General features: G+C 34.0%; 1 protein-coding gene across 4 annotated transcripts in view; it reads left to right on the forward strand.

The window, feature by feature from the left end:
* LOC137806667 (RNA helicase family protein) overlaps positions 1–19,867 on the forward strand; it is a 53,762-nt gene that overhangs the window by 22,326 nt on the left and 11,569 nt on the right. For 2 of the 4 annotated variants that reach the window (XM_068606894.2, XM_090300186.1), the window contains exons 16-28: positions 2,850–2,932; positions 3,044–3,227; positions 3,390–3,545; positions 3,627–3,728; positions 3,821–3,973; positions 6,008–6,112; positions 6,205–6,345; positions 7,740–7,829; positions 7,910–7,966; positions 12,115–12,198; positions 14,884–14,982; positions 15,065–15,205; positions 15,594–15,664. In XM_068606894.2, coding sequence (XP_068462995.1) covers positions 2,850–2,932; positions 3,044–3,227; positions 3,390–3,545; positions 3,627–3,728; positions 3,821–3,973; positions 6,008–6,112; positions 6,205–6,345; positions 7,740–7,829; positions 7,910–7,966; positions 12,115–12,198; positions 14,884–14,982; positions 15,065–15,205; positions 15,594–15,664 — 1,466 coding nt within the window. Of the gene's footprint in view, positions 1–2,849; positions 2,933–3,043; positions 3,228–3,389; positions 3,546–3,626; positions 3,729–3,820; positions 3,974–6,007; positions 6,113–6,204; positions 6,346–7,739; positions 7,830–7,909; positions 7,967–11,689; positions 11,783–12,114; positions 12,199–14,883; positions 14,983–15,064; positions 15,206–15,593; positions 15,665–16,140; positions 16,319–19,867 lie in introns of those variants that run through there. The other 2 variants (XM_090300184.1, XM_090300185.1) reach the window with 2 other exon arrangements.

The following is a 19,867-nucleotide window of genomic DNA, read 5'->3' on the forward strand; positions in this document are numbered from 1 at the left end:
TGCATGAGCCTGCTGGTTATTTTAGGAAATATAGAGAGCTAATTCTAAGGAAACAAATTCCTATAATTATGGGGCTGTTTTTAAGTACATAATCCTGGTATTAATAACAAAATACCCCTGTAATAAAGAATAGTATTATAGCAAGAATAAAATAAAAAACTTCCTAAAATACATAATGAGTAGCCGGGTTTTGACACCTATAAATATGAGAAAGAGGAAATTTCATTCTTAATTTAAACTTTGTATTGAGCCATCTAGATTGAAGAAACCTTTATTTTTCTAGTAGAAGACAGGGAGAAAAAAAGGATCAAAAGCCTAGACTATTGGGTCATTCAGGCTTCATTATATCATAAACCAACCATCCCAAAAGCTTAAGCTGTTAGGTAAAGATACATGAATTGTTCTATATTATATTTTTCAACACCATGCATATTCAGCCAATCATGACATTTTATGGGTCTAGGGTTGTAAAAAGGTATTATAGGAATTGTGTGCATAAACTTTTAATGATGACTTTATCTACCATGAATATATAATTTTTTTTAATTAAATATATTAATCATTAAATTATAATTTAACTTTGATATTTCTTAAATAAATTGATCTAGCTCTTTCCTTGGTTGACAAATATATTATCATTTCAAATTAAAGCTTACAAATATGTTTATTATTGACTAATAGTTCCTTTATAATAAGTTATGATTTATATTTCTTACTTTGTTAAAAAAGCAAACACTTGAAGTTATAATGATGTGTTCATTATATCTTGTTTTATTAAGTTACTTTTTTTTTCTTTTTTGATCAGCAACGAATTAATATAATTTAAAAGAAACACTTTAGGGGTGTTCCAACCCTTATACATAAAACCTCCTAATTAAGCATTCAACAATTAGATCAAAGTTAAGCGGCACACCACTTAACTCAAAAACTTAAAACTATTTAAAAAACTCAGTCCCAAAACCTGCGACTGCATAACACCAGCATAACACAAACCAGAATCCTGGTTATGAAGGAGACCTACTAGGGGAAACATGCTAACAGCAGCACATCATAACCAAATAGGCCAAAAACTAAAGGGTCTCCAGACCTTGCTGCATTTGCTTCCTGAACCACTACATACCACCATGCATCTTCCAAGCATATCAGTAGCTTGACCATAGAACGCAGCATATGTCTCAAACCAAAACATAAGCCAAGTGCATTGTTTATATAGCAGAACCAGCATATCAACAATGCCGATACCTCCAAAGTTCATACAAGAGCAATTACGAAATCACAAGCCATGATGGCCTGGACCGGTATAGTAACCACCAGCTCAGCCAAACTGAGGAGGACCTACCTGACAGCCTGTACCTTCACCCCTCCTTACAAAAGCAGAACCGGGCTTTGATAACACAAACCTCAAACATCCTCAACAGCACCACCTTGACAACGAACAAACTCCATACTCCATGCCTGTAGTCGAGCAATCTACCACCGAACCAGGGGTTGTCTCTTGACAGCAGAGTGATTCATGTATGACTCTTATCTATATAACTCTTAACACATAGTTCAGGATTTAAGATCCAATCTGAGAAAGAGAAATTAAAATTGTGTACTCTGTTTTTCAACCAAAGCCAAGAGTTGAGTTGTGCCCGGTGAAAGATCTCTTCCGCATCAGGCTTCCCCTGCTTGAAAATGACTAGGTTTCTTTGTTCCCATATTCCTCTCACAGCTGTCACCCACAACCCTTTCCACACAAGGTTTTGCTTTGTGTTCAGGTGTACCAGGTGAAAATTTTCAAAGTGGACCTTTAAGTCCTTATTAAGTTACTTGAAAACTTATCACGAATTTATGAATATAACGCGTTATGAAAAGACTAATAAGCAAGAAGGGAATAATACTTTCTAATCTCATCTCATTTTAATTTGAATAAAAGGGGGCATGGAACAATAAACCAATTTCAATCCATTTTTGAAATTTATGTAAAATAATATTGTAAAAATATAGTTTTTAAATACGGTTAGTCCACAAATTTCGGTTAAGTTTATATTTGAAATTGATCTTTTTAGTCATTATTATTTGAAAAAGCTTTTTTGGCCATTTTGTCCAAATGGTTTCTTTCTAAACGCTGTCAAAATGAATACCTTACAAAGAAAACAAACATATGGTAGGATGTTTGATGATAAGAATGCAAAATGAAATTATGTTATCATGTAAATGACGTGTAATTTGCTAGCGATGTAAGCTTATCATTTAAGGTATTTGGGGTTGAGGAACTAAAACATTATGGGATATGCACAGTCCATTGCTCTTGACAAGGATATGCACAAAATCTGCATATAGTGGGAAAATGTATTTGCAAAGCTCATATCTATAACAATGTATAATGGGGATATCTCCATTTGGTGTGCCTGTTTTACTGTTCAATAAATGAGTATTGCAAATATGATATATTATCCTTCAACTGCTCAGAGAAACTATACATCTACAAAACTACCACACTGTAGTTTTTACATAATTTTCTATAAATTAACTGCACACTCTATTCGATTTCAACAATTTGTTTTTTCCAAACTTAATGCACCACATTATTTATATCAATCCATCAAATTTCACCGGTCCCATGCTCCTAACCACGAAGAATATTAGTTATCATCTCTCCAAGAACTCTATAAGTAGTAAAGTCATTAAAGAAGCTAGTTTCAACTTTTTTTTCTGTCATGAAATTTAAGAGCTTTTTTAAGCTAATGATTTTATATTTTTTTGTGGTGTTTGAAGTATTCCTCCGTTTCTGCACTAGTCTATGTTTCTAATCTTATATTTTTAAACATATTAATGTCATGTATTTTCCTTTTCATTTCTTACAGGGTGATTTTCTTCTAATTGTCCTAAAGAATCTAATTGAGAAGCAGTCCAGTAAAGGATCTAGAAAACTGAAGATCATTCTAATGTATGCAAATATGTGTTTTATATTGTTACAAGAATTACAGGACTAAACTTTCTTATATTAATTTCGTTTGGGCCTAACTTCATCTGTCATATATGCAACTATAATGATCAGGTCTGCTACTGTTGATTCAAATTTATTTTCAAGATACTTCAGCAATTGCCCTGTAGTTTCTGCTGAAGGCAGAACTCATCCAGTGACCACATACTTTCTTGAGGATATATATGATAAGATTGATTATCGACTCACTTCAGATTCTGCAGCTTCATTAACACATGGGACATCTGCCCGAGGGCAGGTAATCTATGATCAACTTTAGTTACTGTTAGATGTCTGTGACTGTGATTTAATCGCTTTATTATTTATTCTTTATACTTTTTATTATTTGCAGCATACGCCATCTGAATTATATTTTATTATGGATTTTCCTTCCTCTAATTCATGAAGCATTGCAATCTAGATTTTGCAGAGAGATGTTGTGACAAAAAGCAGGGGTAAGAAGAATCTATTCTTATCTGGTTGGGGTGATGAGTCTCTGCTTTCTGAAAGAGAAATTAATCCATACTTTGTTCCAAGTTGTTATCAATTATACAGCGAACAAACTCAACAAAATATGGTAAATCCCTTTTAAGCTGTGAATCTGTATAGCATTTTAAATTGGCACTCTAATTTGACCATTCAATATTTTTTCATTCAGAAAAGATTGAATGAAGATGTCATTGATTATGAACTCATTGAAGATCTAATATGTTTCGTTGATGAAACCTGTAGTGAGGGTGCCATCCTTGTATTTCTACCTGTAAGACTACTTGGTTATCCCTTGAGTTGATATGTTTACATGTATTTTTTAGTGCAAATAGTTATATTTTTCCTTATAACTTGTCATTCCAGGGAATGTCTGAAATAAACTGTTTACATGATAAGTTGGTGGCATGTAGCCAATTTGGTGGGCCATCTTCTGAATGGATTATCCCTTTGCATTCAACAGTTGTGCCAAGTGAACAGAAAAGGGTGTTTTTACGCCCTCCAGGAAATATACGTAAGGTGAGTTTTATTGGTAATATGTTTATGATCCTATATTTGTATTGTTAGATGTGTTAGTTATATTTCACTCAGTGTAACTGTTCATTTAGTTTGTAAATGACTGCTGAGTCAGCAGTCTATAAATAGGTACTCTGTAATTAGCTTGAGTATGGCTTGAGTACAACTGGTGTCATGTGATCTATGTAACCAACTTCACCTAGTGAAGGGCTTTTGGTGTCTTGTAATTAGCATATGGTACGTAAAAATAGAACCATCGACAATAATAGTAATGGAAGGGAAAAGAGAACGATCACTAGACATATGATTGGTTGCACCACAGTCAATTACCTAAGGGCTAATAGAAAGAGATTGAGAGAAACAAGTATATGAATTACCAGTGTGTGTCACCAAGGTAGTGTTACTAGTAGATTAGTGAGTCTTACACCATTTGATAAAGTCTTCATATGTCGTAAGAGTCACACAAGGCTGATCAGCTGGTTATGCAGAAGCAACTAGTGACTCAATGCTAGATGTTCGAGCAATATTTGGTGAATGAGGGATTTCCCATATAGCTTCCAACACTTATCAATAACGTGTACAATGCAATGACATTGTTCATATTTTGGACAAATTTTAGAATTCCTTGTTTGAAGGGGTTCAAAACTATTATCGTATGATGCAAAAGCAATATTTTCCCCTGCAAACGAAGTATGTTTTTTCATGTTTATCTTTTGAGGAATACGAAGAAGCGCAAAAGATGTAAAATTCATAGTGGGGTTTACTTGTGATCCCAAAATCTGATCATGGACAGCATTGTACTTTTGTGGCAAGCCATGTAAGGCTAGGGTTACAAAAATACGTATTGCAAGTGATGGAAGGAGCTCATTAAGATGACCTAAGATAGCATGAATCCACCCTTGATAAGCATACATAGGAACCTCAAATCATCATGGAGCAAGAAGTCTACTGAGATCTTGGCACATGTCGTACAAGTATTGTGTCATTGGTGTAATGGGCACTAGCCTCACTCCAAATTGATGCACACGTCTCATGGGGATGGAAAATAGGTTTGAGTGAGGGTGGATAGTGGATTTCGTAACACTGCACAATTTATGCATATACGTAATAGTTATAGACTCATGTATATATAGTGAAAAATAATATAGTCAATAAACTATCCAAGGAGATCATCCAATTTATTTTCAGAAGTGTTTGTGTACTCTCAAATTATCTTTGGCATTTTAAATTTGTTTCTTTAAATTTTTCATTGTAATTTCATGGTATGATGGTGGCTTAAACTCTTCACTCTATGCTACATTAATGGATATAGCATTGTTGAAAAGAATTCTAGACATGCATCCTCGCTCTCACTTTTCTTGAAAATGTCTTTGGTAATAATTTGGTTGTTCAATCCCTTTTGCTTCAAAATGCTTTTTTAAGTATAACTCTTCTTGCCTGTCTTTTGTTTTTTTCTTACCTCATCTGAATAACCCGTACTTGGCCCCCTTCATATTCTTTGCATTATGACTTTTTAATCAAATTTTGCTGCATTTGAAAAACAACACCAAACATTGATTTTCTATCATCCTTTGGAACTGGTATATGCTTCAACATTCTTTGATGTCCTTACAAAATGATGGTTCAATTGATAAGTTCCTCTTGATAGTACTTTCTTCCAATATTTTTTAAATTAGGTCATTATAAACCCAACCAGAAAGCCCAACTACAGGAGTTGGGTCAATTAATTTGGTAGTAAAGCTCGAGCCCACAAAATGCATTTAGGATTGACGTGATGTATGATTCATCGATTTAGTGAGAAGAATCTTGATCCCCCAACGATCCGTGGCTTCTCCGTTCTTCCTATTCTCCCTAACCTATTTGCTCATTTTTGTTTTCGATACTTACAAGGTTCTCAAGTCATGTGTAATGACTGCACTATGCCTATATTATCATGCATTCGTGGTGATTCTAATGCAGTTTTATGCTCAACGTGCACATAGTTTCTCTCTTCTAACAATTCTAATATCTAAAAAATATGTTTTGTTCTTGTCGTAGGTTGTTATAGCAACAAATATAGCAGAGACAAGCATAACAATAGATGATGTTGTATATGTAATTGATTGTGGAAAGCATAAAGAGAATCGTTACAATCCTCAAAAGGTATGGTTTCTTTCTTATATTCAATACAAGGCAATTGTGTAAAATATATTTTTTTATCAACATGGTTTGATTGCCTTTATGGTTGATACTAGAAATTGTCTAGCATGGTAGAAGATTGGATTTCAAGAGCAAATGCAATGCAGCGTCGTGGTAGAGCAGGACGTGTAAAACCTGGAAATTGCTTTTGTTTGTACACTCGTCATAGATTTGAAAAACTCATGCGTCCATATCAGGTATATAATTTTATATGAAATGCTTAAAATTTCAGAGGATACCCAAAGGTTCATTTAGTTTGTCTTTTGTCATGAAAGTATATACCTTTCTCAAAATATATATATTTATTTTCATGCACACACACACATATATTCATGAAAGCATTATGTTTTTGTTTTATTCCACTTTTTAAGGATGAAAATATGTTATTTATCTTTCATTTTACCATTTGATGATTTCTCTTTGCAAGTGTAGTACAACTAAAAAGGGGTTGTCGTATCTTTAGAGATTAGCAAATAGTAGTGATTTACGCATTTCCTTAACTAAAACTTGCAGGATATACAAATAACATTGTTCACAGACTTGCAAAGTTTGATTTGATAAATTAGAGTACCAAAGTTATAAAATGCAATGATATTAGATGTACTTGAGAACTAATCTAAAGCCTCTTGCTTATACGGATAAATATATGTTTCAACCTTCCAAGTTCCACAAAAAATAGTCCCAAGTTAATTCCTTAATCATGGCCACCTAAGAATCTAAAACTAATCAATCAATCCCTTGATTAATCATATTTGATTCTTCGCATTAAGAGAAAAACTTTTCATAACCAAAAGTTCAACATTCCTAGTTGTTGCAGATTTGGGATGGTTTAGCTTAGTTCAAAAAAGATAATATTTTCCAATAAGAATCCATTTACAAGATCATGAATATAGATTCTTTTACTTTCAACCATCAAGCATAAAACTAAATCTAAGATTGGAAAGCATAAATCTAAATATACATGTAGCAAGGAGTTTATAAAAAAAGTTACAAAGATACATCCAATCCCAACAAAAGGAGGATTAGCTACTCATGAGTCGCACAACTGATGTTTGTAGAGCTCCCAACTTCGTGGTCCTAATATCTTCTCTCCCAGTCTCCCCCCTTTTGGTTTGGGTCTTCTATTTATAGTCCAATACAAGCATTTGTCATTTAAGTGCATCCGCTTAGTGCTTCATAAAACACTATACGGAGTAGGTTTTTTCATGCGAAAAACTTCTAATTCGTTGATAGGTTCTCTAATTTCCTATGTAAGAAAAAAAAAGTGTTATTTTATTGATAACAATCACACCATTTACATTCTCATCATCTCAATTTTTTATATTTGTAATAATCAAAACCTTTAAAAAAAATTAAAATATGCTAAAATGAATATGAAGATTTTTAAGATATTGTTTTTTCTTAATTACTCTGGTGATATTGAGAATATTTATCTTAATAATACCATGGAGGTATTAAGAATATTTTTATCCTAATCACTATGGAGGTATTAAGAATATTTTTATCCTAATAATTTGCTATTTACAACACGCACATATATGTATATATATAAATTATTGTCTTATGTTTTTATTATATTTTGCTTTGCAAGGTTCCAGAGATGCTTCGAATGCCATTAGTTGAATTGTGCTTGCAGATTAAGTTACTGTCTTTTGGATATATCAAGCCTTTTTTATTGGAGGTAAACTGTTTTATTTTAAGACAATATGATGCGTGATCAAATTTTCTGTACAATTTTCTTCAATATATTTCCATTATCAGGCATTGGAACCTCCAAAGGTTGAAGCAATGGATTCAGCAATATCTTTGTTGTATGAGGTAATTTATGGTCTCATACTGTGTCATTGATTTCATTATATGTGCAAAATAATTTGATTTTTGTTAGTTGTAATAAGTAAAGGTCATACTTTTTTTATGTTTCTTATCTATAAATACACAACTTTATATGTTCATTATACTCAAGGCATTAATCCTATACTTCTATTTTACTTTATTTTGACATGGTATCTAGAGCATTAATCCTTGACTTCATGGAGAACCCATTGTTCACCAGATTTTTATTTTCACCATCACCGTTTGGAATTGCAACACCTCCCTTTATATCGTCCCAGCCTTGCGACCATCACACCACAAAAAGCACGAGAGTTAAAGCCTCGACACGCCTCTCCACACCACGTCACCGCCCTGCTTTCTTCCACACGTGGTGGCGTGTCTAAACCCTTTTCTAGCAAAGATTACTAGGCTTGAAAACACCTTATCGTCCTTATTCTGGATATGCCCTTGTCATCTTAATTGCACTTTGTTGATTTTTTGGGGCTTTTCTCTCTCTTTTAAGGTTTATCTCCCTACTATTTATCTATGGTCTCTTTTACTGCCACTACGACTGATCCGTCCATCTATACTAATTATGTCAATGGACATCTATCCATTGACAAATTGGATGGAATTAATTATGATACTTGGGCGTCATACATTAAACTATGCCTTAAGAGTCAGGGTTATGTTGATCTTCTTACCCAGAGTGAGGCCACTATTGCTGAAAATGAGATTTCCCGTTGGTTGAAAATTGATGCTCAATTATGCATTATTCTCAAGTCTATTATTTTGTCATCTTTAAAACAAATATTTCTACTTATGAGACATGATTAGAAGTTTGGAAACATGCCAAGTTATTGTACAACAATGATACTCAACGTTTTTATGGTGTTTTGTCAAAATCTTCTCAATATTGTTGCCCCCAGATGTCTTGATGGTAGAATGACTGAATATTTAGGTAAAGTTCATGCTTTTTTTCACGACTTCAATGAGTTATTGCCTGCTGCCTCCACTCCTCAAGAACTCGAGCAAATGTGAAAGTTTTTAATGTTATTGGCTTGTATGGACTTCCTGATGATTATTCACATGTCCATGATCAGATTTTAGGATCCTTAGTTGTGCCTAATTCTACTTCCTTTGTTCCACGCTTTTGTGTGTGCCAGGTAAGCCAACCATTGATACACATGCTTCCGCTAATGACTTTTCCGTTTTCGTATCCCAGCTTGATGATCGCAATAACCCTCGCAAGCCAAGCAAAGGGCATCACAAATATGAAGATTGTCACAAGCTAAGCCACAAAATTGACATGTGTTATGCCTTACATGGTCGTCCTCCTTAATCTAATCATTTGTCCAATTTGTTCCTTTGTAACCGTCTACTTTGGGCCCTATTTCATCTTATACATCAGGACAATCTGCTATTTTCTATGAAGTTCTTAAATAGTATGAGGATTGTCAGAACTCTAGTTCCACTAATTTTGTTGCACACATAGGTACATCTTTTGTTGATCCCACTAACTCCATTTCTCTTGGCTCTTGGGTTCTATACCCAGATGCCACAGATCACATTACTTGTAACAAATCTTTTTTGTTTTCTCTTTCTACTTCGAACTATTTACCTTTGTAAAATGGCTCTAGGGTCTCATCACATGGTGTTGGTACTACTCATGTGAGTTGCATGGTCTTTATCACCTACGAACATTTGCACGTGTTGGCATGGTATTGGATTCTCTATCTCCTTCCTCAGCTGGGTCATCGTAGTCTTGTCAATATGCAACAACTTATTTCAAGTTTGTTCAATTTATCGAGTTTGTCTTATGAGTCGTGTCAATTACAGAAACACATTTTTAGTTTTTTCCCAGTAGCGTCGTACAACTTGCTTTGTCTCCTTTTGCCTTACATAACTTTGACATTTGGGGATCAACTCGTGTTAAGTCCAATTTTGGATTTCAATATTTTATTACTTTTATTACTGATTATTCAAGATATACTTGGTTGTTTTTAATGGAAAATTACTCTCAATTGTTTTCTACATTTCAATCTTTTTACAATGAAATTAAAAATCAATTTGGAGTTTCTATTCTAACCTTGCACAATGAAAATGTCTGAGTATCTTTCTCATTCTTTTAAATATTTTATGGCTTCTCATGGCATTCTTCATTAAACCTCATGTGCTTATACACCTTAACAAAATGGGGTGGTTGAGTGCAAAAATAGATATCTTATTGAAATAACTCACAATTTTAATCCACGGTGAGGTTCCTCAATCTTTTTTGAATGATGTTGTTCATCAAATTCTCATAGCAATGGTTTCTCTTCAATGATGGTCTCTTTATCAACTAGATGTCAAAAAAGTTTTTCTTAATGGGGTTTGCAGGAAGAAATGTATATGGAGCAACCATTAGGTTTGTGTCTCATGGGGAGTCTTCTAGATTGGTATGTCTCTTAGGGTCTGGTTTGGAAAATTTAGCAATATTGTTTAACAATTTGGTTTGACTCGCAGTGAGGCAAATCATTCAGTTTTTTATCGTCACTAGGTGTATCTATCTAGTAATATATGTTGATGACATTGTCCTTATAGGAAGTGATCACTATGGCATTGGACATGTAAAAGAACACCTTTTGCACCACTTTCAGACCAAAAATATTTTCAAACTCAATTATTTCTATGGGATTGAGTTGGATATTTTGAAGGACACTGGGTTAATGAATTCAAAATCTGTTGACACACCCATGGATCCCAGTACTAACTTATACCTAATCACGGGAGTGTGTCTCAGGTCTTGAGAAGTACAAAAGATTAGTTGGAAAATTAAAACTATCTTAATGTTATTCGTCTTGACATTTCTTATGTAGTCAATGTGGTGAGTCAGTTTCTTAATTCTCCATTTGTAGATCATTAGAATGCAATCATTATATATTGAAGTACATTAAAGGTTCTCTTGGAAAAGGTTTGTGATATGGTCACAATAACCATACTAAAGTTTTTTGTTATTCAGTTGCTGATTGGGCATAATTTCCTTCTACTAGAAGATTTACTTCCAGATGTTATGTTTCCTTTGGTGATAACTTGATCTTTTAGAAGATCAGTAAAGAAAATGTTGTGGCGAGATCTAGTCCACAAGCATAATATAGATCTAGACTTCTGCTACTTGTGAACTTATTTGGCTTAAATAGTTACTTAAAGAATTGTAATTTTGAAAGGTCCCTCAAATGATACTCATATGTGACAATCAAGCTACTTTTCATATTAGCTCAAATCCTGTCTTTCATGAAAGGATTAAATGTATCGAGATTTATTGCCATTTTATTCGAGAAAAGATTGTATCTTGAGAGACCAAGATTGAGTTTGTTAATTTGGATGATGAATTGACATATATTTTTACTAAATCTTTATAGGGACCTAGAATTGATTATATTTGTAACAAACTTAGTACATACAACTTATATGCACCAGCTTGAGGTGGGAGTTTTAGATGTAACGGGCTAAGCCCATACATTTTGTATGTTTCTTGTCTATGAATACATAACCCTATTTGTTCATTGTACATAGGGGATTAATCCTATACCTCTTTTTTACTTTTTCACAATTTCCTTCAATTTATAAAAACTATAGGTTTGATTTTGATAACCCACTTTGATAAATTATACATATCTTATTTTAAAGCAAAACAGGCTGCAAGATTGCTCTCTCATTAATGGCAGAATATCATATTTATTTTTTCAGCATTCACCATGTGCTAATACTGTTCTTAAATGGCAGAATTTTAAGATGCCTTATAAATTTAAGGTATGTTGGAAATGATTGATATAGTTTGGAATGCCAACCTAGTTAGGTTTGCAATTTATATAGTGACGCTTTTGCGTACCTCATTTTTTAGCTAGGTTTTTTTGTTTCTTTTCTATTTATTAGATAAATTTAAGAACTTTATTTTATAGTGATCTCTATTGCCTTATTATATAGCACTTCATATTTCTTTTCCCAAGTTAGTATTTGACTTTCTCCATAAGCACATGTGCCTAGTCCTAGTGTCATGCATTTGGGAATAGTCAGTGTAATCATCCTTTTTGTAGCATTATATAATATGATAGATCGAAATGTTTTCTTATCTTTTGCATATGTTTGCTTTCATGGAAACCACATTGTTTTAGGTTGGTGCACTTGAAGGGGATGAAGAGCTGACACCTCTTGGGCATCATTTGGCAAAACTACCTGTGGATGTATTAATTGGGAAGGTGTTAAGCAAATTTCTCTTTTCTCTCTTCTTCTAATGTTAAATTCAAAGTTTGTTATTCAATGTTGTTATATCTTAAGAATTTGTCAATTTTTATGTTGTGCTTTTCGATGTTTTCGTCAATTTAAGATGATAAAGATTCCAAGAAAATGAGAGAAAGGCATGTGTAAGAAACAAGAGAAGAATTTTTGTAAATGTGCTTGAGATTATTTCTTCCTGTGCTAATTGATTACAAGCCACACAAGTGGGTGTTGCTAGAACTAGGTGCATGAGCCACATCACGGTAGCACTAGTTCACTATTTGAGATATAGGATACTTGGCACAAGTTCTTTTTTTTCTCAAGGCAATAGGTAAATCATCTAAAGTAGGTTCAAAAACGCTATTTAAGTTGTCGTCAAGTGTCTCATGGGTATGAGTTCTTACCTCTGGTTCGAACAATTGAAGTTGTTGTTCAACCGGGATGGGTTCTTGTTGTCTTCCCTAATATCGTTTCCTAAAATATTTGTCTTCATTATTCTTCTCTGGTAAATTATGTTGATGCAGGGTCTTTGTCATTCTCCATAAGAGTGAAATCCTGCAACAAAGATAAAGGAGACAACCCAAGGACCTTAGATTCTTGAATACACTCCCTTGAAGCTGAAAATTAGGAAAAAAGGACTCTGTTTCATGAAAGGTGGCATCCGTGGAGACATAGACTTTACGATTTGAGGGTGATAACATTTGTACCCTTTTTGTTAGAGGCATAACCGATGAAGACGCATTTGATGGCCCAAGGATCTAACTTACCCTGATAAGGACTATGAACATGGACAAAAACAGGACAACCAAAGACATGACTTTGAAAACTAGTTATAATGGGAATAGAAGTATAGAATGTGGTCATAAGTTGAACAAAGCTAACACCCTCTAGGACCCGAGAGGGTAATCTATTGATCAAATAAGTGGAAATCAAGACGGTTTCCCCTCAGTAATATCTAGGAACAAATATTTGGAAGAGTAAAGCTCTAGTAACTTCAAGAAGATGACGATTTTTCCTTTCTCCAACCCTATTTTTTGAGGAGCGTCCATACAGGTTAATTCACGAACAACTCAATTTTCCTTGAGGAACTTGGAAAGATTTTGGTCCTCATATTCTCTTCCATTATCAGAATGCACTCTTAATTGGGCTTCCAAATTGTGTTTGAATCATTCGGTAAAAGTTTACAAAGTGAAAAACTTCAGACTTATTTTTCATGAGAAATATCCAGGTAACCAAAGTACAATCATCAATAAATGAAACAAACCATTTTGCACCCGAGATATTACGAATAGGTGAAGGGCTCTATACATCTGAATGAATAAGATCAATAGGTTTAGAACTTCTATTATTATTGGGAAAAATTGTTTTCCTATGGTGTTTAGCAAACTAACAAACATCACAATGAAAACACTCAACAAATATTTTTGTAAATAAAACATGAAATAAGGACTTTAGGGTACTAAATGGAGGATGACAAGATGTTTGTGTTCAAGCAATATCTGAGAGGATGACCAAGATTAAGGGCCTTGCTGAAGATTAGGAGTGACTGTAGTCTAGCACACACTTTATTTTCTTCATGCAATAAGTAGTATAACTTGTCCTGCTCCTTGGCAATTCCAGTCGTCTTCCCTATGACAAGATCCTAGAAATACAATGGGAACGAGAAAAAATATCACTACACAATTTAAATCTTGAGTAATCTTATGGTTAGACAAGAGGTTATTAGATAGTTTGGCAACATGAAGCATATTTTTTAAAGGAAAAGGAGGATTGAAGGTGGATGTTACTACAATATGTTTCTTTAATGTAACCATTTTTGCAACTATTTGGTTTCTCTTTTACACCATATTAGCCATAGTATTCAATTGTCGTAATTGCAGAGTAGTGGAGTGGAGCGACCTGTTTTCTACTCCTAAAGCACTTGTCATGGAGCACTTGGCTCTTGCAGCCATCACAGAGCCATTTGTGAGACAAATTGTAGAAAATTGCGACAGATTGTTGGCTTTGTGGCCACTCCTACTTTTTTGTTGTTGTTAGACAAGGCTCTGTGAGACTACATCCTTCGCCATTGCTGAACAAGGTTCCTACTCTTCCATCTATGTTATGGGGGAGGGGGATGCTAGCTTATGTCTTATGGTTGGGTCTTAGAGTTTTAGGGTAGTTTACTACTTGTTGGTTTAAATTTGTTGTGCCTCAATTTTGAGTCCAATTGCTTTCTTTTTTTCTCATCTAAAGCATAATATTTTTTATCAGTACATAAAGCTTGGACAAAACATGTAATATAAATAACTAAGGAATGGTAATAATAACAAGTATATGGTATTAAAAGATATAAAGACTATTTACGGCATAATATGTAATACACTAAATAAAGCATTATATATATAATAATATAAATAAAAGATTAATAAATATAATACAAAAAGACCAGCACATTAAATTAAATTACAGAAGTCACTTGTAATTTTTATGTCTTATCTATAAGATGTTTATTGTTTCTGCTAAAATAATTTCTGGTAAATGATAATGCCATATATCAAATTTACTGAAAAATTGGTGCTCACTATGTCGATTTCTATGCTGCTCTTCTCTTCATTGATGATGAGAAAAATGTGATATAAGGGATGCTGAACCATCCACGAATGGAATTGTTTCTGTAATTGCAGATGCTGCTGTATGGGGCAATATTTGGCTGTTTGTCTCCTATCCTCTCTATTGCTGCATTTCTGAGTTACAAGTCTCCATTTGTATATCCTAAGGATGAGGTCCTCTATCTGCGCTTTCATAAAATTTTCCCAAGCTTTACTTCATATTAGATTTTAAATAAGCTGCTATGCCTATCTTCAGAAGCAAAATGTTGAAAGAGCAAAATTGACACTGTTGAATGATAAGGTAGACGGGCCTTGCAACACAAATGATATTGATCGGCAATCTGATCACTTATTGATGATGACAGCTTATAAAAAATGGCAGAGGATTTTGACTGAGGTCAGTATGTATTTGCAATTTCACTTTTACGCATCCTTTAATTTTATCTTTAGTATTATTTTCAAGTTATTTGTTACTTTTTCAAGTGCACAAACTAAGAATGCACATGAAGCAACCCTATAGGAAGAAATTACTACTGTTTGTATTGCCCATAAATGGTATTTATTGTTGGATTTAGGGAGGGAGGGTAGAGAACATGCTTGGATAAATACTATCACTTATCGTGATTATGAAAAGGATTTACTTATCTAGCGGTGGATATACTTAACTGTAAGCTGTAAAAATATACACTGTTATCCATATAAACTGTCACATTTCTGCACATTATTATTAGTATGTTGTTTTTTCAGAACACAGGTTTAATTGCTTTATAATTTCAAACCTGCAGAAAGGAACTAAGGCTGCACAGAAATTCTGCAATTCAGTTTTTCTGAGCAGCTCCGTAATGTTTATGATAAGGTATTATTTCTTTTTAGCTGCATCTCATTCAAGTGACTACAGAGGTTAGTTTGCATTTGTTTCTCATGTATTCATAACTTTTAGGAGAACAGATCAGCTACCACTTCATATTGTTTCATCTGTTTTTATCTCGATGTTGATTGCTGTAGATTTATAGAACCTATGAATTGAAAAAGAAAAATCTTTTGTTACAGCGTTTTTCTGAATCTCTCAACAGAGGATTCAGTTATTCATAGTAGAGATTAGAAGGAGTTTTTGTAACTTCCTTTAGCATAATGGAATGCTCGAATGACGAATTATAGATAGCTAAGACTAATCTAGTGCTAGCCATTGAAGATGAAACACTTAATGTTGGAGATCCCACATCGACTAGAGATAAGGACATTTGATAGCATATAAGTGGGTGCAAACATCACTTTATGAGTTGGTTTTGTAATTTAAAGTTTATCCTAGCAAGAGTTTGTTGATCTTATCAGGTCACCTACTATCGGACCACTATCGGAACACCCATAAATATATAGTTGCACGCATGAGTTGACAGGTTTCGGTGTTAAGGGATGTGTTGGAGATCCCATGTGGAAGATGAAGGCTATGGATAAGTCTTTACTTGTTACATATGACAACCATGTGGCAAGGCAATTATAGAATGGTGTGGTAAGTAATAATGTTGTAATGCAATTGGAACATTTTGTCTGTTATCTAGTAAAATTGAATTCTAAAATGATATTCATTAGGTATTGTAGGATTGTTGTGAACTTAAAGTGGTTTCTCATAGGAGAAAGATGATTAAGTTGGGAGCACCACATGAGCGCATAATTGCTACAGTAGACTTGTCTGGCGTAGGTGATCTGGTTGGTGTTAACTATGTTACGGCAAACAAAGGATTGTCGTGTGTCTTTGTAGAGAGGTGAGACGTAGATTCATCTGCCTTTGTAAAGAGGAGACATGCAGATACAAACACCTTTCATTCGATGATGTGTCTAATTTGTTGCAGCTCCCGGTTATTGGGCAATTCTACACATACCTGACCTTAGATGCAATTGCAACGATATTTGTAGGTTGACTTACTTTGTGTTGATCGTGGCGCAACTGCCGATGAGACTAGGCATTGTTGGGGTGGTCATGTCTGTCTAAGTTGGTTGAGGGAGGTTGCTGCTAGAACATATTTGCTCCACCTAGTTAGTTGCACTATTTTCGCAAATAAGAGTGCAACCTCAGTTAGTGTTTCCAATCTGGGATCTTTTTGTAGATTTGAGGCTTACGAAGGGATTCGCATGGGCGGCAGTGGCATTGACCCACATGTACGAGCGGTTGGAAGATGCTAGCTACACAAATACGAGGCAAATAACCGGGTATAGGACATTATTGCAAGCCTTAAATATACTAGTTTTCCTTATAAGAGTATAGAGAGAAGGAGAGATTAGAGAGAAGAAAGATAGAGAATGAGTAATCTTTATTATATGATTCAGTATTAAATGTACAGGGAAGGCTGGGTATTAATAGTACCCAGTGCAGTAGTAATACAAAGTAAATGTAAACAGTTAAGACTGTTATACCTAATAACAGTTAATACTGTTATACCTAATATTCCTCGCAATCTAAAAGGACAATCACTTTTTGTAGTTCCACTTTCAGTAACTTGTAAGTCCTTATATTACCTATATTTACCTCCTCTCACAACTGATTACTTTTTACGGCAAGTGCACCGTGTTTGTCAGAAGTAATAATGGTCCCTAAGGACGGATATCGATCCCACAAGGAATAGTGAATTATCGAGTACAATAATCGCTAAATATAAAAACAGAACAATTAAAAGAGTTTTGAATTAATTGTGTTGGCACTGATCAATAAGAAAACAGACAAAGAATTAGTTGTTTCAATTGGAAAAATAAGGATTAGTTTCATCTCTCTCACTCTCAAGTATTTTGATTAGCATGTCAATATTAAGTTCTTTGATTGAAATTGATACCCGTATAAAAATCATTTATATCGATTCCTCGCATATAAAATCCTTAATGGCCCCTAACTATCGATCCCTCCCATAATTATAAGAACAACTTAGAACGAAACTCAGACGTTTAATAGCAATTAACATTTCAAGTCTATTCCTAGCACTCAAATATATTAAGTATTGTTGTTTAGGTCCAAACCCTAAAAATACCTCCCGGTCAGATTTAAGATTCTCAATTTGTCACAGAAAATTAAAAGTAAAACAATACCATTAATCAAATAAGAACTGAATATTAATATATAAGATATCACCTCAATACATAAGAGTTTGAGCAGATTACTCCCAATCCCAAAGGGTAGAATTAGCCACGCATACTTCTATCACCTTCCATTCTCCCAATTGGGTTACAATTCACTCTATGGTGTTTTCCTCTCAATCTGGCACACTAGAATTGAGCCTCTAGCCATCTATTTATCCTAGTTTTCTAGGTTTAAGTTGCTTCCTGTGTCGCGTTAATGGGCTAAATGATAAAACATAAAAAATGCCCAATCTTTCTTTCCATCTTTTTCCATTTTGGGACCTTCCATCTTTATCTTTTTAGCTCAAATCATTCATCTTTAATCCAAATTTCCAATCTTCCTTAGAAATCTGCAATTAACACCAAATTTGGGAATAAAATACTCTTATTCAAATAAAACTCATAAAAATGTAAAAAGTATAAATTCATAAATTAGAGATTATTTTATATGTAAATTAGTAATAAATCTTCATAAGTTTCTATATTTTAATATGAAATATTACTGAAATTAGACACTTATCAACAACCTAATAATACATAGGTCATCCTTCCTCGTTGCTCCTTCCATGTACAATAACTTAATAACAAAACCAAATTCATGTGCAACCTTCCTCGACCACTTAAACAAGTCATCACGAGTAGGAAAAAGCTACAATAGCATATGTGAATTTCAACTATGATTCTCATAATACACTTGACAAATACAAAACATGTCAATAGTTTTTTACCTTTATGTCATCTATTGTAAATGCCTCAACACACAGATGTGTCCTACATTCATTATCCAATGCATTATAAGATATTGATTGCTCCAGACAAACATAATCTAGCTCCTCCTACATATTAACCTCAATTGACATTCAGTCTATGAGCCTAGTTTATTCATCTATCCTGTCAGAAACATAAAATTAATAAAGAATAAACCTAAAGCAAAATCTCGAAGGTTACTTATGAATTTTGGAATCCTAATTTCGGAAGAGGAAATTTGTAATTCGGAAACCAAAATTCATAAGCCAAAATTCATCTTCCAGATTCCATTTTCCATAATGCAATTTCCCTCTTCCGAAATGAACTTTCCATAATTTTAAACCTCAAACTATAAATAAAAATGCTTTCGGATTGAGCGAAAGGTCTTTTCGGAACCCAATTTCTAGACACACTACCTTCGTCGCCATTTTCATCCCAAACCCATATTCAATCACACATTCTTACCTCAATCACGTAAACCAACCTTCCATTCACAACCACGACCTCCAATGCACCTTATTGGAGCTCAGCTAGCCCCCACCTCCACTAAAATCAACACCAGAAGCTACACATTATGCTCTCATTCAAATGAAAATAACATGTATGGTGCAAAAAGTAACAACCTTCTTTTTTTACCAAAAATGGTCATTCATGTGTCGAGTAGAGGATAGAAAAGCTCTGGCGATCCTTTTATCCACCAGCCGCGCGACAACTCGCTTTAATCCCCTCTGATTTTGATCTGCCATCCCAGTCACCTCGGCTTGTCCTCCAAACTCGTTGAATTGTGCGAGTATACTCGTCATTTTAACAACATTGCCTCCAACTGCTCCATCAGTGTTACACTTCACCAAATATTAATTGGAGGCATCTAGCTAACTTGAATAATCTTGACAGATTTCCTAGGATGTTCAGATACAACAAAGACTTTGATTATACCAAATTCGTCAATGTTGTTATTTATGCTACCAACTCAAATGTTACCTGCAAGATTAGATTTGTAATTGTTTTTGCTTCATGTAATGATAATCTATCTTACAAAACCTCATTTTATTCCTGCTGAACCATATTTTGTTAATAATACCAATCATAGCATCTTGGATAAAGGTCCTAACCTGATCATTTCATCTTCTATTTATAACAGACCAAATAGATTCTAGAAAAGAGTGATCAATAGGAATCCTGATAAAATGGAACTGCCAACTCCACA

Source organism: Phaseolus vulgaris, chromosome 3 (genome assembly GCF_051622355.1).
Source record: "Phaseolus vulgaris cultivar YP4 chromosome 3, ASM5162235v1, whole genome shotgun sequence".
Classification (NCBI taxonomy): domain Eukaryota; kingdom Viridiplantae; phylum Streptophyta; class Magnoliopsida; order Fabales; family Fabaceae; genus Phaseolus; species Phaseolus vulgaris.